The 23,789-nt window shown below is 36.6% G+C and overlaps 1 protein-coding gene across 6 annotated transcripts in view; it reads right to left on the reverse strand.

Annotated features, from left to right (window-relative positions):
• Positions 1-23,789, reverse strand: part of ARFIP1 (ADP ribosylation factor interacting protein 1) — a 53,257-nt gene that overhangs the window by 5,789 nt on the left and 23,679 nt on the right. For 5 of the 6 annotated variants that reach the window (XM_066186131.1, XM_066186132.1, XM_066186130.1 and 2 more), the window contains 6 exons: positions 18,433-18,547; positions 15,834-15,929; positions 14,313-14,422; positions 9,051-9,272; positions 5,487-5,644; positions 3,196-3,370 (listed from right to left, as the gene is read on the reverse strand). In XM_066186131.1, coding sequence (XP_066042228.1) covers positions 3,196-3,370; positions 5,487-5,644; positions 9,051-9,272; positions 14,313-14,422; positions 15,834-15,929; positions 18,433-18,547 — 876 coding nt within the window. The remainder of the gene's footprint in view (positions 1-3,195; positions 3,371-5,486; positions 5,645-9,050; positions 9,273-14,312; positions 14,423-15,833; positions 15,930-18,432; positions 18,548-23,789) is intronic. The other variant, XM_066186135.1, reaches the window with a different exon arrangement.

Raw genomic sequence — 23,789 nt, forward strand, 5'->3', positions numbered from 1 at the left:
CTTTTAATTGAAATATTAGCATATGAACCGAGGAAAACAGGCACAAAGAGACTGCAACCACGTGATGTCTTTTCCCCAAATAGAGAAAACCTAGATAGGGCCATCTAGATTGTGGGTTCTTTGGTGACATTTACAGCAACACAGACCAACTGGAGCCCACCAGCCAGTTAAACTGGCTTCAGAGGCTCTTTGCAGCAGCATTTACTCGGAGCACACTGCTGATAGCTGAACTGCTCCTGACTGAACCAATGGATTTATGCTGCCATAAACAGCAAGAACAGGGAAAACCTGAACTAAAAAGTCATTTCGGGTTTATTCTGTTCTATATCTGATCTCTGCACTTAATTAAGAAACGTTATCAGACAGACACACTGGGACCCATCTCAGTCCTACCAACCAATGTTACACAGGGACTCTGCACAGATTCTCCTGATTTCTCTTGCTGCTCCTCCTAGAATATCAAATACTCCCTTTCCTCCAGTAGCTCTTCTCTTTAAAACAGATTCTCATCACGAGATGAGACTGAGTGTATTTGCTCAGAAAACAAAGTTCTGTCCACCTATACAGCCATTAGAAAAAGTTGAATGCTCACTTTACGCTGACAACAAGTTCTTTACAGGAATACACCACCAAGAGCAGACAGCACACAATTGTTGCTGCTCCTGCTCCCTTCTTACACCTTTTTTTTTGTTGTTTTTTTTAGAAAGGCAGCTGAAGTGTAAAAGGCAATGCTTCTGTGCCAGCACTCTCAGCTGCAGGAAACAAAGGATTTGCAAACCACAGACTGAGCTCTTCTGTCCAAGGCCACTGCAGCACAAGGTTCATACACTGCTGCTCTGAGTCTCAGAGCAGGGACCCTGATGAGGACAGCAACACATCACTTTGCCTTTCCACTGCTTCTCCATGAATTTATGCCCTTCTTCTCCAAGGCAGGCACAAGCCATCCTACCTGCTACACCTACACTACAGGGTAAGTCACTTCCTTCACTCCGTTCAAACTATTGCCATGATGACAAAATGTCATCTTACACAATAAATAGAAAAAAATAAAGCTTACCTCAGAAAAGCTCTCAGCAGATAATTATATTTAAGCCAATATTTAAATGTAAAGGAAGTCCTTTCTATAGCTCATTTGGGAACCAAATTGCACATACCCTTTAGTAAATATTTTTACATCTACAGTGTCAAAACTGAGAAATGTCAACCACTGATAAAAAGGCTGAAGCATGTGAGATTCCCTACTGTATTAAAAGGCAGGAAGGAAAAAACAATCTCTTTCAGAAACAATTTGTAGGCAGTGACTGCTAACAGGATGCTTGGTTTAATTCAAGACTGTCACTAGGAAGACTACTTCTTCAGTGTTTCCTAAACTATCTTATTCAGTTTAAAGAAAATATGATAATGTGTTTTGTACCAGATGTAAATAAAATGCTTTTGCTCTGAAGCCTTCCTACATATATAAACATAAATTGATAAGTGTGTTATATAGATAATGGAAACCATGAGGAAGCAGGGTAAGTCCTATTTTAAACTAATTTGAACTTAAGCATCAGAATTCCTGTACAGATATGAGCTGAAAGGATTAAACCATTTTAACAGAGGTACACTGTAGTGGTAGCAAACAACCTATTAAAAGAAGAAAACCAAGGTGGGGAGAGTTGGAAGACACCTTCAGCATACTAGTTTTCAACCTAGCTCTAGTTTTAAAACTCAGTTCTCAGGAGCATTTTCTAGTTTAAGAATCACTGTCAGCATTTAGATAAAACTTCAGCTTCTTCAAGAAAGTTAATTTCAATATGAATTTTCTCAATCCTTTTATTTTCCAATTTTTTCAGCAAGAACCAGAAATAACATCAGGCCAGTGCCAGTTTTTTCATCACCTGATGATCTGGTCCATCACAAAGCCAGCTTTGGATGGCTATGTAATTCCAGACCAGGGAGTCCTAATACAGATGCCTATATGAAGGAACAGTGCTCAGGATCTAAGTTTTAAGCATATTTTGTTTCAGAAACCAAAAAAGTTTGCTGATTTTCTTGACCTTTTTCTTATCATCTGTTGATGGCTGATGTGTCTTCCCTGACCTCCATCTTTATTCTAAGAAGCTGATGCAACTACATTGGTGATATTATATTCAAGAATATAACATAAAAATCAATTTTAATTGGTTTAGCTTGTCCCCATGATTTTTCCTTTTAAGTTTCCTCTTTCCATGCAACGAGCATGGTTTGCTATTGTCATCTGGGGCCAGTCATGTATTCTTTGACAGGCTGTTGTTACTTGCGTTTAAATTTTTAAAATACATTAATCAACCCACACTGAAAACGTTAACCCACTGATAATGTAAAGCCTGGATAAACTGAGGACTTTCTCTTATGTAAGTTTTAATCACATTTTCTTTCCTCTGAAGACATGGGAAATATAGCCACACATGATTATAACCATCTCATTTACCATGAGTATGAACAAAAATCGGATCTTGAAAGACCATAATTTTCACATCTAATTTGAAAGTACTTATTTATCAAAGAATGGACAGTTTAAAAGTTTTGCATGGCAGTTATATTTTTGCCTGGGAGAATAAGAAAGGTAAGAATCCCATCATTAAGAGGGTATGGATGAAATGGAAGGGTTGAAATAAACACTTACGGAAAAAACCCCCCACCCTTCAAACCAACACTTTGAGTCCTGTTTTTAAATTAGGAAACTGTAAGGGCATTAATTACAGAAAGTAGTACTTCTCAGCTCAAATTCTTAAAGAAAGCCTAATTTTGAAGAAGCCTCTTCCTAGTTCTATCACTTTCTTTGCGCATAACCTCCGTGACAATGTTGCCAAATGTACATATTACTTTGAATATTAAATCAGTAATTACGTGACTCATTTAACCATTAAATGTGGTAAAGTGGAAAGTAATGCTTTTGCAAACTTGAAACCTCCTGTAACAACAAGAAACTTACTGCCACAATGTTTGTCAATTGTAGCTGGAGCAGCTTGATTAGGGACTTCTAAAGCTGCTCACTCTAGAAGTGTGTCCTCCAGTGATACAGCAAGAGCTCAGAAAATTCAGCTTGTTTTCCTTGCCTGCTCTACTTTTAAATGAATATATATTTCAAGATGTAACAACTGAAAATATGCCTAGAAAGCAGGAACTTCTAGAACAGAACTCCTAAACATAACATGAGAAGTAGCTGCTTACCTTATTTTCTTCCAAAAATTTCAATTTGATAGATACATCATTACGCATTTTGTCATATTTCTCTTTATGCACTTGAAACAGTTGCTGTGATTGTTCAATCTTTGGCAGAGTGTTTGCATCACGAGGGCCAAGATTCAGCTCTTCCAGGTCTGTTCGATAAGCATCATATTCAATCCTGAGAAGAAAGAGAAGGGAAAAAAGAACCATCTAAGGGCAGTGCCTCAAAACTGACCTCACATATAAGGCCAAGTACAACAGAAGATGAACAAAACAGTTAAGTACAGAAAAAAAAAAAAAAAGGCAATTTTTTTTTTCTCCCTCCTTCTATTTATCAAGCAAACCCACCCTGATGCATGTTGTATAAAACTGCCTCAACAAGCATCCTCCCTTTTCTGCTCCTGTCTCAGCCAACATGGTCTCAGCTTTCTGTTTTGTACAGGCTTCAGTGGTCAGAGCTTTTCCCAGGACATCTCAACCTACTACCTCAGAAAAAGCTAGCAAATATTTTTGAGGTCATTCATCTGCTGTTGAATCAGTTCACTGGAGAGTTTGTGTTGAGAGTAAGAGGCACACCAAGAGCATGACATCCCCTTTAAGCAGATGTTTGAGGAACAGGTCACTTATACCAAACTCTGACCTAAAGCATTTTGACCATGCTTCAGGCTTCTCCATATGCATTAATTAGACAGTTTCATAGCTCTTCCACAAATATTTTTCTGAGAACTTGTCTGTCGTACGGAAAAACAGACTGCAAAAAGATGGTGCAGCCCTGCCCAAAGCATCACTCTTTCTTCCACAGTTTTTTGTAGCTGTCAAATAACAGAACCTAGCATATCCACCAATTTTAATTGGACACACCACATGATTTCTGGCCTTTTAAACATGCTTTCTTACAGACATTTCTTAAGCTGGTAAGACATTGGGATAAAAACCTGGTTACAAACCAGAGTTTTCAGTTGATGTAACTGCTCAAAAGAAAAATGTAACTTTTTCAGAGGTAAAAGGAGTAATATTCTCAGGGCTCTGCTTCTCATTGCCATTACAATTGAGGATTTATATGTAATTTATGGCTTAATTCCAAAAAGGAAACTATTAAATTAATAGAGAGCTGACAGAAGAGGGGAACAGATGAATGCTAAAGTACAACTGGGCACAGGAAAGAAGAGGCACAGAAATAAATGTAACCTGTTTTCACAGTGCAAAATTATGAACTAGCCATGTCAGTGAAGAACCTTTATAACCTACCTTATTAAAATGGCAAAATATTTGATTTCTTTAGTGAGTAGAAAGGGAAAGCAATGAAGGTATTTCAGGAGGGAAGAAACATATATTGAAAATGACTGACAAGAACAATTGCAGAAGATATATTCTGCATAAATTTTCAGGGGGATATCTGGAAAATGTATGAACCAATTCTTTTTTTTTCAACACATGGCAAAAATAAAGCAATACCTTATCTACACATTAATTCTGCCTTTCATGCCTTTGAAAGTTTACCTAAATATCAAAACAATAACTTACTATTTTGTTTAAAAATAAGCATTAGAACAGAACAATTAAAAAAGAGGGAGAAAGAAATTCAAAACTCAAGCAGTTTGCCATTTCTCACCTAAAAATCCCAAATATCACAAAAAATTATATACATAAACTACATCCTTTGTCAAATTAAAAGAAATGCACTTAATTTTGGTAAGTGAAAGGAAGTCAGAATGGAACCACTCATCAGAAAGAGCTGCAAGTCCCTGGCAGAAAAAAGGAATCCAGCTTTAGCATACTACGTCACATCTAAAAGTAACTTCCTCCAGGGTAGGAAAGCCATTATTCACTCACTAAGAAATTTTTGTTTTATTTTCCCCTTTCTGACCAAACCTGCAACTTCTGCATAAAAATTGAAGTGTGAATTGCAGGCATTGTTCATCAACAGAGGCACAAGACTACATGTCTTTCAGTCAAAGAGATTATTTTACCTATTGCAATGCAACTAGATAAAAGTGCTAATCTTCCACTGTCACGCTACTTAGAAAGCCACCTTAATCTAGCACATGGGAAAAACCAGCTATAATTACTCCTACAGCTAACCAGTAAAATTCAGTCTACAAGGGAACATGTACAAAACATTTGAAGATCTGTGAAATCATTTACAGTTAAACAGAAACCCTCATTAGATGAGAGCTGTGTTATAAGGTTTTTATCTGACAGGTTAGTCACTCAAATGCAAGGCCCAAGCTCATACAGAGTCTGCTTCCCGAGGATTAATTCACAAGGAAAAGAGGTAGACAAAGGATAGCTACCTGGCACTTTCGTACTGTTTCACAGTCAACAACGTATCCTCAATAGTTTTATTCACCAGTGTATTCACGCTGGCAATAAAAAAGTTAATAGCCCCGAGAAGTGTTTCTCCATTTTTAGCTAGAAGTTTCTGTGTATCTGCATTGTAGCCAAACTCCTCCTATAAACAAAGAACAGAGAAAACAAAGTTGTAGATCAATTGAAATCATACCATTCACCAGCAACTATATAAAAAAAAATGCAAACACAGATGTGGCAGGTCTTTCACTTCTGTTTGGGTATGATTATGATTAAACCATTATGATCTCAATACAATATTTAGTTCACAGTTCTTATGAAATCTCTCCAACATCTGTAAAGCATTGTACGATTTTGTTACCACACATCATGTTAAATCCTATTTTATAATGTGACTTTTTCTGCACTCTGATACCTTGAATGTTACTTAAAAGTAAGTGGTAATGCAAACTTCACATTGTCATTCAGCAGGGTTTTAATCCAGCATCTCTTGTGGTTGTCTTGGTAATGCTTCAATATGAACAGAGACACTGCTACATTACATACAAGAATGTAACTAAATTCACAAGGGCACACAGCATTAATTAGCTATCAAGTTTTATTCTTATATTCTGGAAAGGAGTACTGCAAGAAACTCCAACATCTATCATGTTTAATAGGCTGTAAATAATTGAGGAGCAGAGCATTATAATGAATAGCAAATAAAAATTTTAATGTAGCCCATCCATAAATTTCAAAGGGAAAAGGGCAAAACTATTTCCAAGGCATTTTAGTCAAATTTAGACATATGTTTGTCCACGTCTCTTTGTTAACAGCAATGTAAGCTGACCAAGGCTGCAAAGATTTTCCTAATGCATGGATGCCAAATGAATCCAATTATTATATCTATGTCATCCATATGGCATCTCTGTATTCTACAGATGGGAGTTCTCACAAAGGAGTACAATCCCTGGTTGTAATGACTGTAAAACACACTAGGTTCATATTTGGAACTTTGGTCTCTTTAGGCTTGCACACTGCCAACAACTGACTCAGAAGTGTTGTATTCTCCCAGTTTCCTTTCATCTGTCTAGAAAATGAACACCAGAGCCAAATGATATTTCATTTCAAAAAGTTCATGACAGTAAGGGTAATGGGCAACGGTAAGGGAAGAATCCTCTAGAGAAGAAGGTGCAGTGGAAGCATGCAATTGAAGGAGAAGAAAAAAGGAAGAGAACTCAGGGCAAGTTTTCATGAGCTAAATCCTGTAAACACCGCTAAAGATCTGTCATCTTTGCTTTGTACAGCTGCTTGGGCAGCAAAAGCAGCTGGCTAAATTGCTACAGATCTTTCTGGAAAAAAAACCCAAAACAAGTATTTTCCAGCTGGCTTTGCCCTAACATTGCCAGCTACACAGCTAACACAATTGCTAGCACAGAGAAGAAATAGCAGCATGCTGGCAGAGGACAACAGCACTAGGACTGCCCCTTGCAGCAACTTAGTCCCACTTATTTTTCCTCCTGCAGGCAAGACTGCAATTAATTTCCCATCTGGTCCTCTCACTCAGATCATCCCAGACCTAAATGAACAACACTACTGGTTCAAAGGGGGAGATAAGAAGGGGGGACTGCAGTGGCCTGCAGCACTAGGGAATACGCTAACCAACAATTGTGTCCTTCCAATGGCTCATAGTTTCATACAAACTTTTGAGATTTGTCCATGACCTCTGCAGATACCTTGGACGAAACAAACAGGAAATCCTTTCTTCACCAGGAGTTTACACTCAGTTCATACTCTATGCTCAAGCCAATTAAAATTGGGATTCATCTGCCTATATAATTAGAGGCACATGAACTTGGAACCAGCAGTTATCTTTATATCCAAAAGAGAAACAGCAACCCATTCACATGAAGCAATACCTCACCAGATACCGCATTAAAATTTTGTTTTGCTATCATGTATAAAAGAAGAAGTATTACCTTGAGACTTAGGGGGCTTTTTTATTTTATTTAAGCTTATATACTGTTATCACATTAAACATTAAAGACTAACTGTTCGGAAATTTTACTTTTAGTCCTGCACAAGTTTTAGAGTCAAAAATCCAAACACCTAAAAGTAGGCCAGGCTACAGATGATAATACATTACAGATTAAACAGAGGGAAAACACAAAGAGGAAAGAGACAAACACCAGCCAAGTCTCCAAAAAGCAAAGGTTAGATAACTTATTATAGCAGCAGAAACCTTTATTTGATTTTCATCAACAACCCCATTCAAGAATCTACACAAGAGATGAATGACGGAAACAAATCCCAAGACCAATACATTGAAAGAACCTGGAAGATTGGTATTCCCATTAGAAGTTACAAGCTAATCATGGGAAAACCCCCAAGTTTCATTAAATGAGCATGACGCCAGATTCCATCAGTGTTTTGGAAGAAACATCCAGCTTCAGCAAATACTTCATAACAATCACTAAATTTTGCCACAAACCACATGCCCATATTTGTGTCAAGAATAAACTGATTATTAAAAGCTTCTTTTAGCAGATCATTTCATTTCTTAGCTGCTAGAAGTGCTCCACATTCACAGATTTTCATCTGTCAGGCTAATATTAAAAATTCCTCCACATTACTGTAGGAGTTTCACGTTTTTTCAGCTAGCTATCACTTAGGTTCCTCTGTGCAAGTATGAACTCCACCTACTCCCTTAAAACTCAATGGGAAAAGACAATTATGAAAGGGCAGATGTTTTTAAAATCACAAAAATAATTTGAGTTGTTTCAGCAGCTACGTTTTAGGGAATTATTAAACCATTTAATAATGGTTTTCCAAAGGATCAGATTTTTTAACTTTGCAAATGCAAAACAAGCAATGTAGAAGCAAGCCAGCTACTGTACTCTGTAAGCAACATCCACCTTGTCTCTCTTTACAGCAAACAGCTTTATTACCGGCAACAGAGACTGCCAGTGTTACATAAACTTCTAAACCATGGAATCATAACAACCCAGACACCTCAAGATTGCCTCTCTTGCTCAGCAACTCCAGACAACGTAAGAATACACATTAGTCTTATTAGTAGGAAAATTCTGATTTAAAAAAGGACTTTGAGATCAAATCTCAATGCCTAAATACGCTACAGAAAAGGAATTTACTCACATTCAGTGCACACAAGTGAAGTAATGTGCCCTATTCTACTTACTCCCAGGCACATTCCCCATAGACATCCTGTAATTGAAATGACGTAACACTCTGGAACACTTTGATGACATTTCATTAGATGCAAAATTAATACTAAAATGCATCTTCTCTACAAAGCAAAATCGTCATTTCTTCAGTTCAACCATCAACTAGAGGCTAACATTTATAAAACAATAAAGAACTACAGTAATTTCAATAATTTCCTATTGTTTTAAGTGAATCACATAAGCATTTGAACACAAAGAGCACGTAATATATGTTAACTACAATGTTTATAAAAGTAGCTGCTAACTAGCAGATACCCTGCACGCATCAATTAGGCTTATCTTCATCTCTGCCACTGTATTTTTTTAACACTATAAAAGTCTTACATGAAGTTCCAACGATTTTAAACTCAGGTCAGCAAATGCATCTCCAAGTTGCCTTTGGGTATGTACCATCTGGAAGAGCTGCGTGGACAGTGTCTGTGCCAGTCTCAAGATATTTTCATATTTTTTTTTGTTATCTCTCAATATATCTATCTGAGCTTCTAATTCCAGGTCTACTGTTCTTGAGCCACGACCCAGTTTTTCAGAGATGATCTGACGTGTACACTGCAGAAAAAAAATTAAATTATAAAGATTCAAGTATATTCAAGACAGCACAGCATACACCCATTTTCAGCTTCAAGGGACATATAATTACACACAATTCTTTCACAACCACCCCTCCCAATATAAGTTTGCACAACAAACTGAAAAAACAACACAGTCTTTAGAAGTTTATCAGGACTCAGCAAGAACAGCTGGACAAGTCTCAACTCCTACTAAGATGAATATTCAAGTTAGCAAATCAAGAGCATAACTAATTGTTTCTCAAGTAAAGGAACACTTATCTCTTTATAGGTTTGGTGAATCTCATTAAGTTAAAAGCAGCATTTTAGTGCACTGCATTTAAGTCAGTTAATAGGAACATTACTGTTCTGCATAAAAATGTCTAGTTAGTAATCTTTTGGGCTTTGTCTACCAATCATCCAATTCCAAAACATCCATGTTACATTTTCCAAAAATATTCTTTTTGAGGATTTTTTAGGGGGCAAGTAAGAAGGTGGTGGTTTTCAAGAAGTTTTTTAAAAGCTAACTAGGAAACTGGGGAACACCTACTAAAAAATACGCAAAAGTATTAAAATGCACTCATTATTTACACATCTTTAAAATAGAGATGATTGACTCAGAAAGATTATTTCTTCTCTTTCATAAGTCAAATTCTTAGTAGGTCTGCAGTTCATTAACACACTGAGCAGGAAATGTGCTCTTCCGTGGCTGCAGACATTCTCACCCAGCCTATGGCTGTGACAGAGCAGGCTGCTACCACATTCCACACATCTGTGACAGCTTCTCTGCCAGAGATTAGAGCCCAGCTTGGCATTGAGCCTCCCAAGATGCACAGTGGGGCTTCCCTTGACTGAGACATAGGAGAAGCCAATTGCAAAGCAGATACGTGGCAAAGCTATACAGTTTCTCTATGGAAAGCAGAATTATTTACTGCTATAGTAAGTTACTTGAAGTTAATCTGTGGGCCCAAGGCGTGAACGGATAACCAACTTAGACATACGAAAAATTACTCCTAGAAGCAGAAGTTACAAGAAAATTAAGTTAGTAGGTCAAGGCAACAACCACTCTGAAAGGATGTAACCTAAGCACAAAGTTGCTACTGTAAAAAAATTTTTTGTGAAATAATGCCCAAGCTTATCTTATAACATACTCCTCAAATACACTAAAGCACTGGATTTTCCAGGTTTCCCAATTCAAGGACTTTAATTTACTACTATCTTTACTTGTGTCCAAAGCAGATGCACATTCAACATGCCAGAACTTTCATGTACTTTCTTAATGTAATAGATGAACACAGGAGAGACTCAAGAATGATCAAGCTGGTCATGACCCATAAGGTCTAGGTCAGAAGATACAGACTATTTGGGCTACTTCATTAGATTCAAGTAATTTACAAGAAAAAGCACAGCTAATCTAGGCAATGTTTGTCTGTCAAGCATCAGAAATTTGGGAGAGCATAACAAATCATAACATAGAATGCAACTTTACTACCAAAGACTCCAAGAGAAATCACAAAATACAGCTTTGCTCTGAGTGTGCTCAGAGCATAAATAAGCCTTTCATTAGGAACTATGGAAATGATGGTCAAATTTTGGCTATTTTCCAAAAGAGCTGACATATACACACACAAACCCTCATGGAAATGGAAGAGAAAAATCTGAATATGGAAAGTAAAATTTTGAAAGCAAGGATAAATTACAAATGAAGGAATTATTTTAGGCCAAGGGGTATTTGCTTCATAAGTCACAGCAAAACATCTAAAAAAGCCCAGCAGTGACAAGTGAGGAAAAACCAGAAACTGGACTTATATTGCATACTTTGTTAACTCAGATGCAGCAAAAGATAATGTCTTAATCTATTTTGATTTACTCCAGTTCTAAGTGGAATAGTACACACTGCCAGCACCTAAGTTGCTCTATATTCTCACTAGCAAAGAAAATTCCACACATTAATTCCATCGTGCTTTGTTCTAAGAGTATCTATAAAGGAAACTGCCATGTAAAAGACCATGCAACTCAAAAAGAAGTCATCCAAATGCAGAGCTTAAGAAAAATAACTGAGAGGAAAAAAAAAGTTACCAAAATGCATTTAAGAGAAATATATTTTAAATTGCATATGCCAAAGATGAACAAAGGCATTACTGGACATGTTCAGAAATAAATATTTTACTAGTAGCCCAGTGTTAGATTTTTGAAACAAGTTTGCCTTTTTTTTTTTTCCCCTCAAAGTTTAAGAAGTTGCATGAAAAACAAAAAGATAAGCTTGTTAGAATTGCTGAAAGTCAAGAAGAGTCTTGACTTTCTTGGGCCTAAATGTTTTTGCTAGACTAAAAGCCTCTTTCCCATTGCAAGGGGAAGGCATGGGCAGAGGAAAGAAGAGAAAAAGATCTTGTCACTAGACTCTGGAAAGAAGGGCAATTTCTCTTCACAGTAACTCATGATTACTAGGGAGCATTCAGCTGGAAAATGTGAAGGGCGATGGTAGTTGCAAAGTCATTTACAGATGGGAATGACTTCTGAACATACCCAATAATTTAGATTTCTCAATCCCTGATACAGACACCATGGTATAGGCACTACTCATGTCAGATTCATAAAGAACTTCCTAACAGCAAATTTCACCACTAACTCCCCTTGTGTATCAATGTCTGGTACATTGATACTAGGGATTTTAAATTCAGAGGGATTCAAGTGTTGACATTTACTCCTGTCCTTTATTTCTGCATCTTCAGACCTATGAACAGTTACCTATTATGAGGTAAGGTGGACATTTCTTCCCATGATCTTCCTGATAGGAACCAAAGCAAGCCAATATGTCCACAAATTTAAATACTGTCCTTAACCATATTAAATAAGCTTTTTGTATGAAGCCTACAACAGAAATGTATGGCATCTCCAAGTACAGTTGCACAAAACTCCATCAACTCAAAATGAATTTGTAAGTTCTCAGAATGATCTTATACCTCAAAAAAAGAGTGGACAGCAAGTCAATATGGAACTCTAGAAAGATCATAACTGACACATCTCCTTAGGCATGTTTGGGAATAGATAAAAGTAAACATGTTGTTTTCTGAAAATGCTAGTCTTTGGTTGCTATGACATTACTGCTGTGATTCTGGATTTCAGCAAGGGGGAGGCTTAAGCTATGAAACAAATCTAAAAATCTGGACTTTGCAGACACCACAGCCAAAGAAGGTTCTAAACAAAGACCCAAGACCCCTTTTCCCTACATTTTTCACTAGTTCTCCAGCTGTTGGTTCACATCAGGGAGTTTGAGACATTGTGAGTTTTTGTGTTTTTTCTAAATCAAGGTTCCAAAGGTCAAGTCCTGTCCTGTTTAGCTGTGGCATAGGCTTTGATTTGATCCTAAGAATCAATGTTTTAAAGAGACAAGAGAATTTTAAAGAACAGTTTCAGCTAAATAGCACGTATTCTGACTGGACCACAGCACACTCCAAAGTAACTGACAGAAAGCAGAACCACAGAACGGTCAGGTAGGAAAGGACCACAGTGGGTCCTCTGGTTCAACATCTCTGCTCAAGCAAGTTCCATCCTAGAGCACATTGCACAGGATTGTATCCAGAGGGTTCTTGAGTATCTCCAGTGAGGGTGACTCTAGAACCTCTCTGGGCAACCTGTTACAGTGCACGGTCACCTGCACAGTGAAGAAGTTCTTCCTCATGTTCAGGTGGAACTTCCTGTGCTTTAGGTTCTGCCCACTGCCTCTTGTCCCACTGCTTGGCACTACTGGGAAGAACCCAGACCTATCCTCTTGACCTCCCCCTCAGATACTTGATAGGCATTCATGAGTCTCCTCTCAGTCATCTCTTCTCAAGGCTGAACAGGCCCAGCTCCCTCAACCTTTCCCCATACAAAAGCTGTTCTAGTCCTTTCACCATTTTTGCTCCCCTCCATGGAGGGGATCTATTCCAGGAGCTCCATGTCTCTCTCGTCCTGAGGAGCGCTGGACTGGACACAGCACTCCATATGTGCCTCACCAGCGCTGGGCAGAGGGGCAGGATCATCTCCTCAACCTGCTGGCAACGTTCTTCCTAAGGTACCCCAGGATACCACAGGACTGCAACTTCTGCAGTTGCTACAATATTTAGATGACAAGAAAAGTAGAAAATCTAAGAGTGATTAACTTATGCAGTAAAAAATAAAAAAGGAAACTTCTGATTCTAACAGAAAGACAGCATTAGCATCTACTAGGGGTAGAATGTCTCTATCCCTGCTTCTCATCCTCACTTAGGAGGATATTCTCATCTGGACTTAAAGAACACTGAAGGGATTCGGACTTTCCTTTCCACAGATTGTCAATTCCTTCACGGATTGATATAGACCTCACTGATGCACCTGTCCACAGTTCTATCATTTAAGTTGTAGGCATAACAAGAAGCTATTTTCCCAAACTGGTCTTTGTTTAAAACTTTTGACAGGAATACATTCCCTGACAATTGTTCCTTATCTTATAGTTTTTTAATGAGAGTCACTTCCAGCGAACCGTGTGCTTTAAGCACCTTTTCATTATTCTTATGTTCTTTTAATTTCATCAAATCTCAACTGATCAGGAAGTAGAAGTATATAAAACACACACAAATTGAAGCAACTATTACAACACTAAGAAGAAACAAGCAGCCAAGATGAAAGAAAACCATCAGAACAGCAATTAACAAGTTTGGAACTTACAGATGCCTCTGATTTTTTTCACATCACCTAAAATCTTATTGTATCAGCAGTCAACTCAAAAAGATTTAATTCCAAGCTTTAGTACTGAAATCTCCACATTCGGAATGACGAAGGGAACATAAGAAATGGAACATTCTTTACCTTGCTAAATCACTAATACCTATTAAAGAGTTTCCACATTACACCAGGGATTTAATAAGGAATGTAACACTTGAAAGAAAACTAAGCCTTTCCTATACATTCTTGCTGATGCCCACTCTAACAACAGCTCACTTTCATACAGCTCTATTCCTATCTAGTAGCAAATTAACTTTAAGAATACATACATACACACACATGTATGGCTGCATACCTTGTAAGTGTTTAGGCTCCACTTTCTCACCAATTCCAGTTTCTCCATCGCTGGATTCTTTACTTCATCTGCTAACAAAACTGGTCCACTCTTCTGCTGAGCTCTACCCCCTGTGTCAGACACAAAGCAAATCTTCAAGGCCTTGGGTCTGGGCTTTTTGTTTGTTAGTTTGCTTTAAGGGTTTAGTAGCAGGTATGGAAGACTTGTGCAACTGCACATCCAAAAGCAGAGCAAGGTGACAGTAAGAAATTAATATGAATAAGCAGATTTTTTAAAATCAGTTCCAGAAAGAAGGACTTACTTTAAAACTGATATAAAATGTATATATGTATCTCTCACTATTTCATGAAGTAATAGGGTGAATTAAGCACACTGAGAGCTTAAAACAGCTTTTGAGACATGTTTATTACTTAATCTATGTTTAAAAACTCCAACAGTTGAACACTCTCCTGCATTTAGTCAATCTAGAAGTCTGTTTACAACCTGAAGACCATTAAACAACAATTACTGGCATGCTGCTGTCATGAAGTACAGAGGGTTTTTTAACCTTTTCCAATGAAAGTCATTCTTTCCAGAACAAGTGCTCAGCCAATATTCAATTCATTTATTTCAGTTTTATTAGCTCATTGTATTAGGAGCAATTAATTCTACAAACCGTGAGTATAAAACCAGCAAAGAAGAAGTTTAAAAGCAACAAATCAAAATACTTAGGGCCAATCACTACACACATTTTCAAGCTAGTATGGGATATCATGTAGATTCCATGCTTCAATTTTGCAAAATTTCTAGTGTCCTAAATATTAAAAACTGCTAAGTATCGTCATTTTTAAGCAACATTTTTATTTATTCGTGTCCATATTAATTTTAACTACTCTTGACTGATCCCTACTGCTACTTACAGTCACCTTAGTTTTGCCAAGTTATTTATGCAAGCAAGAGTTTGGAAAAAAGTCTATACAGATGCCTCAAGATACTTCTTAAGCATCAAGTTCTACCGTGTTCTTTACATCTTCAACATGCTGTGCAAACATTAATTAATTAACCCTCTCAACATCCTTATGAGGTAACTGAGTTAAGTTTTCTCCTTTTATGCAGGAGGAAGCAGACTAAGATGTTAAGTAATCTGGCCACAGGCACAAAATGAGTCAAGTGGCAGAGCTGAGTTTGGGTGTTGTGAATTCCTAATGGCTGCCCCCATAGTCTGTTGGAATATGTGATCATTGTGTCAAAAAATGCTAAAAGTTTCAGCTTTAACCTAAATAAAAGATTTTGGACACTCACATTTTCTCTAATGTTTGTTATTATTAATATTAGTTATGATTTTAATTTTACAGAGTAAAAGCAGCTTAGAGAGAGGAAAGCAGAGGTTAATTTGTAAACTGTTGAAGTCAGAAGTGACAGCCACCAAAATCCCACAGAAATTTTATTTCCAACTAATAGTACATCAAATAATTAGTAACATGGAAGGGTTAGTAGAGTGTCAGCAGAGACAAGGGCGTTATCCATTCAGTGCTTTGGTACCTGTGGGAATAATTAAATCAGAACCTTGTCCAGCCAGTCTGCTAGCTGCTGCACTGCTAGGAGATATAACAGATGATTTGGGTGATGGTGAGGAACCTGAAAAGGGGACATTTAACCATGAAAATCCATCATTTTCCCTTTAGAAGTGAACGTGCACTCTTACACGTTTTAAAAACAAAGAAATATTTGCTTCAGCAACTATAGAAGTATTCACAGAAAAGTTGTTGAATTTTCTGGTGGAAATGCTCTTCAACAGGTGCATCTCTCCATGTGAACTACTCCAAGTTTTCTCGATTTAATCTTTAGGACATGATGACAATTTTTTTTTTTTTCTGTAAGAACAATCAATATACAACTGAAGGGCTCATCAGTGAAGTACAGACCATAAACAGAAAATTCCATACAAGACTGTTATATAACAATCCACAGCTGAAACGCCTTTTCAGGTCTAGGTAGAATTCACTGCACTGTCACCGAACTGTACTTAAAGAATTAAGTAGTGAAGCAAGTCCTGAAATCTTTGCCAATTTCAGATATACTTTACTGACATCAGCCCCTAAGTCTGTGTAAACATGCAGCAATAAGTTATCCTGAATATCATACAAGTCACCAGCTGTGAAAGTGTGTAAACTCATCCCCAGAAGAAAGATTTTACAGCACTTGCTTCTTCTCTTAAAAAAAAAAGCAAATAAAAAAACCAAACCAAGAAAACCCAAACCAAAACAAAAAGCAACCAACTTTAAATAACCTGCACTGTGTGTGTTCTCTAAGCTGTTTTAGGATTATGCTCATTATACTTTTCAAAGCTATGCCACTCTTTCGTAACAGATAAATCTGAAGTGGCATCCTTATGGAATTTTCCGGATTTAAAAAATGTAAGTTTGCTTTTCCTCTGTAATAATGAATGACCACCATACTGGGGGGGAACTTTAACTGCTTTTGCTGAGAAATTCCAATATACTTCAGGGCTAACAGTGTACTGAGGGGAAAGAAAATGAAACCTAAACTTTGAAGTTTCAACAAAATTTAGTTATCAGCAATACCAAAAAACATCACTCAAAGTAATTGGATCAACAGTCAGCTTTAAAACATTCCACAGAGCACTACTAACATGGGGTAAATAAATCCAATGATTTGGATCCAGCTGCACAGAAAAGATGAGACAAAGACAGCTCACTTGCTGTGCTCTTCTGTAGATATACATTGCATAAGAGCTGCAACTGAATTCATCCAGGCATAGAAGTTTGACTGCAAGATCCTGCCTGAATCATTTCAGCAAGCGAGCCAAGACAAGCAGTTAAAAAAAATCCTTATCATTTGACAGAGTATTAACACAGCCTTATGCATGCTTCATCATTCAACATCCCCCAAATCCTAAAAGCCCTCCCCCCCAGTACTGTCTACTTTGCACTCAAAAATGAAGCCCTAATAAGGACACTCAAACAGACGACATAATTTTTAGAAATAGGGCAATCATTCAACTTTTGTCCATGGTTTCATAGGAAGCTCTAGCTTTCACCACTTCCCTCTCTCTAATTTTGTTAGAACATCAGGAAAAATCCAAAGAAAATATCCTTGGAGAAAATCTGTGATACCCCAAATGTCCAAAGCTCATAATTTGCGTACAGAAATTTCCACAGAACATTTGCATTTCAAACACATTAGTGTAGCTTGAAACATCTTCAGACACTTTTCCCTTACAGGCTAATACACGTAACAGCTGCAAGAGTTATCCTGGTAAGAGAATACAAAAAGGCAGGAATGGTGAGCAGTTTGCCATCTGCTCCAGTTTTTAGATAGATATTTTGTTATTTTCAAAGGTATAAAGAAATACAGCATTCACTTTGTAATATATGTAAAGTACAACATGTAAATCAACTGTTTTCATAAGCAAAGAATTTTACCAAACAGGAAATGAAGCAAAATGTAAATTAAATTTATGACTACAAAGAGACTTATTTTCACAGCTGCACATCTGAGATAATTTCAAACCCTTCAAATTCAGAAATGGTCAAAGGTACATAATTCATCAAATACCATTTGCCCATACAATACCATGGTATTCTATTGCTTTTAGAAAGGAAATAGTGACATTATTGGCTTGTCTCTCACTTCACATTTCTCACTGTTTAATATCACTTAGATTCTGTAAGGCACACATCAATATGACAAGAAGGATCCCACTTTTTGACCTATTCTCAGTAAGTGAAGTGTGTGAACAAAAAAATAACTCTCCAGTTATGTTACAAATCAGAACAATAACTTGCAAAAGCTGAAGAAAACTTCAATGCAATGTAATAGTAAAATTCTTCAGTCTGACACCAGTTCAAGGTGCTCAAGGCCTTCCCCTCCTGTAAGTGTAGGCCAACTTAACACTAAGTAGTTCCCTCCAGTCCCTTGACAGATATTACAAGTGTAGCATTCATTCTATTTTAACAACCCAGCTACAAGAGAAGATAAATTGGTTGTCAGTAATGCAAATCTCAAATGTGTACACTCATCCAAACTTCTCAAAGCAGCTACAGAACATTGTATTTATGACCATGTAAGAATATGCCTCAAGATTTGAAATTGAGAAATACAAAAAAAAAGCACTTACCCTTACTTGGAAATTGTCCTGCCTCAACAACTCCCTCTTTGGCACCATCAAAGCCATGAGATGTTATTTTGGTTTCAGAAAGTCCAAGTCCAACTGGTAATGAACATTTCAAGTCCTGGAAAATATATGAATAAAAATGGAAAGTTAAAGACCAAAAAAAAGCAATTTAAGTGACTCTAAAGTATTATAATGCGGTTTCAGCAGCTCTCAGGCAAGCAATTCTGCCTTTGGCCTGCAGAGCCCTTGCTGGTATCACAGCTTTCTATTGGTATGCACAAACAAAACATAAATGAATGAGAAACACTGGAAGTATAGCCTGACTATTTATTTTAGATTTTTTGTTATATTGATGACCAAGTAGAATGCCATGTCTTAGAGAAGCAGTTACCAAAAATGGGGCCAGAAGCATCATATTACGTAGTCTGAAGCTGGTCTAAACAACCATGTCAGTTTAATGAAGTTTCCACTTAAAAACTGACAGGGGTGCAGAACGATACAAGATTATCAAGCAGAGAACACTTTACAAACCACAAATATGGAACCAACTATCATCATGTTCAGATCAAAAAAAAAATCACTAAGCAAGGAATAGCCTTAAAATTCACAGCATCCTTAATTCTTAAAAACAGCACATGAAATCTTTTTAATATTTGATATGGAGAGACATCCAGAAAGGCATCACTTAAACAGCTTCCTTCTGAGTACCTATTCTACATCATAAGTGCTCAGAGCACAAGGCTGCCACTTACTTTTGTTTGCTTTTCAAACTCCTTCATTTAAAATTGCCTGAGATCACCTTGTTTAACTTCTGAGGGCTACATCAACTATTTCAACCGCTCGCAAGTAACCAAGGTCTTCACTGAAACCCAGCACGGGACTAAGAAAGACTCCACACACCACAGCTCACAAACCATCCTACTGCCCAATTTTGCTGTCTTACTTCCTTCTACAAAAAGCTCCCCACAGGTCTCCTGGACTATACTGTCAGCCATCTAATTGAAGTTTAAGCCCCTGGTATTATAGAATTAGACATAGTACTTTTAAAAAGTTCAGGTTTTAAAGCAATTTAAAACCATTAATTCACAGAAGTAAAAAGTGGGTGAAAAAGTACTATGAAAGTGAAAGCAAAAAGGTAAAATACAGTTACAAAAAATAAAAGCATCAGGAAATCAGAAAACCATCAGTGCCTGGAGTCAGGTACTATTTTGCATCCCCTCTGCTTCCATACAGAGGTAAAAAAGTGGAAAAAGTATAGAGGACCACTAGAGAAAAGCTATACACAGCTTTAAGAAGTCAGTGTCTGGACACATATAGTAACTGTTTATGATCCATGCTATGCTTCTAACTACAAAGAAAACACAGCCTTTAAAATCTAATCCACGTTTGATCTGTAACTGTAGTTGTTCAATCCACAAACCAGAAGCAAGGTAGTGCGTAAGAATGATACTGATACTGCCTAGAGGCTCAGATTTTCAAGTAGTAGTTTTGGATCACGTGCCCCCAGATTTAGTTAGATGTCTTCAGTTTAGGACAAATCCCTGGGAAAAAGAAAAAAGGAAGAACTACAAACATATAGCAATTATTCCAGCAAATTAGTTTTTTCCATGTGAATTCCAGAAATCTCACTGACATCAAAAACTCAGCATGTTACTGCAAAGAGTAACCAATTCCTACATGAAAAGGCTATGTGATAATAGATCATGCCATATCTGTTTACCTCAAGCACTATTTAAAAAAAAACCCAAAAAACCCCCCAAAAAACACACCAAAAAACCCAACCAACCAAACAAAAAACCCAAACCCAAACCCAAAAAACAAACAAACAAAAAACAGCAAGAAAAACAAACAGTAGTCATATGCAGAACCTGATCTCCCAAATTAAGCATATCAGAACTTTGGATACATGCTGTTTTCAGTCTTCGCAACTGACTTAAAATTGGTGCTTCCATTTAAGTACTTGCAGTAGGTCATTTGTTAGAAAGCCTTTGCTTCAACTTAGTTTAGCTAATAGAGTCCATTTAACTTAAAATGTAGCAAGTCACTAGAAGCTGAAAAAGCAGAGACTTGAAAAAGGATAACAGATTGCAGAGAAGATGCACTAATTTCACAAAAAGGACATGGCATGAACTATTTTTTTCCTGAAGGCACCCTGGCATGTTGTGTAGTTTTTAGAAATACCCAAACCTATAGCCAAACAAATGTAGACAGCTAACCTGCTTAAGCACGTTTGCCATAGGAATCTAAGCAATCATCTGTACTTAAGGTAAAAATGCAGAACATCTGCTTTGTAAAGACAAAAGTTTGTATCTAAACCTAAGCAACTGCACTACTTCCATTCACTCAATGTAATTCTAAGTTAAACACAAGCAGAACAAACTACAGAATTAAATAAATCAAAATACTACAATGCATCCATCTCTTAAAGAAAAACTTGATATTTGGCATATGAAAAATTTAAAGATCTACAATTATGCATATATATACATATACACACACATACCAGAGTTTTTTTACATGAATACATATACATATGTATATGTATACACATATTTGTTTGAAGAGGTTTACTTTTTTCTCACTGTCAAAAAGGCAAAGTTCAATTTAAAGAAAGGCAAAGTTCAATTCAACCACCTTCTTTAACACCTATAAACCTATATATCTTTATGAAGAATGATATTCTTGCATATGACTTGAAAAGAAAACATTATCATATGTTGAATTATGCATGTCCAAAACTGACAAAAGGTCAGTGATTATCAAAACAATACCTTTTCACAGTTAACAAACATGCAAGTTACTGTTCAGGGGAGACATATTGCTGCATGTAAATTAAAGGTTTTAATGTCATTCTTGCAACTGGTTGTACTTGCTTTTTTTTTCTTCACACAAGTGTAGATAAACAAAAAAGCTAGCAAAAAATCTGTAATCACACTGACAAAACAGTTTATCCCTTCAATAACTTACATAGAGGGATAACTTAGAAAGGGTGCACAAAATGTCACACTTAAGGGGAGGTATGAGCATACTTAATGTTTGAGTGGTAAGAAGGCAGCATAAATAGCTTTTGTTTTTGTTCCCACTAAAAATAAGTTTGGCTCTTACAACATAGGAAGTGAGGACAGATTCCCCTACTGCAATATGATGATTATATTTTGATAATATATTGCTCTTCTAGCCAAGTTTAAGATTTCCCCCCTTTCTTGTAAAAGGCAAATTCAAATCTTTGGAATTGATCAAAATTTATTGATACATGGCAAGCCCACAAATCTATTAAGGGATCACCATCATGAAAAAACAAATAGAAAAATGCTTCGTTAATAATTTTCATTTGTATGAGGCTGAAACTATGCTTATGCAATTACCACCTAGCAAAAGTATTTTAATTTTATAAGTTCACTGGGACCAGAGCTAGTAGTATAAAAAATTTATACCTCTACCCCCACAATTTAGAAGATTCCTAAATTAAAAGGCTGCATTCTCAGATATTTAGCAAGAAGCAAAAGCATGATATATAGCTAAACAGAATAAGTGCACTAGCTTAATTAGATCTAGTCAAAACAGTTCAAACCTATATGCCATAGAACACTGAAATCACTTAAACCATTTGTTAAAAACCCATTTTAATGACTTCAAATCCCTAAATTAAACTAAACATATTTTAGTCAGGTTATCCTTCTTCACACAACTCTATTACACAGATCATCTGATGAACCAGTACAGATTTTTGACATAGCAATCCTGTTGAGACAGTAGACACAGCAAAGAAGTCATTCAGAATGCATGTTCATGAAGGAATGTTGGCTGAATTACAAGACTATCTCCAAAATGGTACTTCCCAATCATGCTATCCATAATAATCTAAAATGAAGAAGGGAAAGACCAGAACTGTATTGTTTCTCCAACAGCAGAAACCAGCCCAGCCAAAACTTAATTTATAGAAACTTACTTAACTAAGGAGCAACTAAGGAAACAACACTGTATTAATTTCTTAGTTATACTACTCCATTAGTAATGCATCACTAAGCATTAACTCTGGCTTAGTACCAACAGGAGGTGTGACAAATACAGTTTTACTTGCCTTTAATACCTTGAATTAAGGTTTTCTTAAAACCTCCCACCAATTGCTAGTTCAACAGTGGAGCAACTAATATCAGACCCATCATATGCTTGTTTGTTTTTAATTGTAGATGACATTTTAAATAATACTACTCAAGTTGACTTCAGGAAAAAAAAAATACAACATATCTGATTGTAAAGTTCACAGTTTAAAGTGTGATTACAAGTCCTATGGAACAAAAGGTTGTATAGATAGACGTAACATCTATCCAGTAAGATACATGGGCTCTGAACTTTAACTTCTTATCAAAATCCCGTGCAAGTAGAGCTCCTCGTACATATTCAGCATTTTCCTCTTCTCTTTGCCCCATTACATCACTCAGTTCCTATTATCCATGAATTAAGCCACTAGATCCTCAATCAGAATAATTCAACATAAATAAATGGGAGAAGACCAGAAGGCTTTAATCTTTGATGAAGTGGCAAATAACAGATTAACATATTTCTTCTATTTTCCAGTACACTACTCTTCAATCAGAAGACCCTTTCTACTACATCCCTTTTGACTTACCTAATGTCATACTACAATTCAGTTTTAGTTTTGCTCCCACTCTCATCATTAACCCACATATTTTTAGTTTTTAAGACTGTTTTTCAATGTATGAAGAACATTTGGCTTTTTTATCTCCTCAAACCAGTTTTCTAGAACTGTCACAGTTCTAGAAATATATTTTAAATCAGTTCTACATTAATTAAACTATACTTACCCAAAGTAAAAATCTACCTATGTCAGTCAACATAGCAAAACCTAAGACATGAACTCAGTCCTTGCAGGCAGAATGTGAGTGACAAAGCTGGCAGTTTTTCCAAAAGGCAAGAAACAAAAGGGAATTGACCTTATCTATTTGTGCAGTCTGGCAATAAAATTACAGAACAAGACAGTGAACACATGCACTCAGATTCATCAGATCCCAGACCTTATTTTGTAATTCTAGTAAGACAAATTGAAGACTCCCAACAAAGTTCATTATCTTTTTTGCATCATGAAGTTTATTTCTGGTTTTATATGCATGCTTAACTATGGTTTTGTTCCCATAGAAATATAATAAGAGCCACGAGAAGAGGCTGTATCAAAAATGAAACAAATTCAGGCACAAACTGATTAAGAATATCATATAAATTTTGTGCAATACTTTAAACATAATAAATCGCTTACAGCTGTGTCAATATCTTTACAGGCAGATCAAACTGTTTTCTGAAAAATTTAGTTTATTCCTATGCAGCTCTCACACTACACGGCA

Source organism: Chamaea fasciata, unplaced genomic scaffold, assembly GCF_029207755.1.
Source record: "Chamaea fasciata isolate MVZ Bird 193981 ecotype frontalis unplaced genomic scaffold, bChaFas1.0.hap1 SCAF_6, whole genome shotgun sequence".
Classification (NCBI taxonomy): Eukaryota; Metazoa; Chordata; class Aves; order Passeriformes; family Sylviidae; genus Chamaea; species Chamaea fasciata.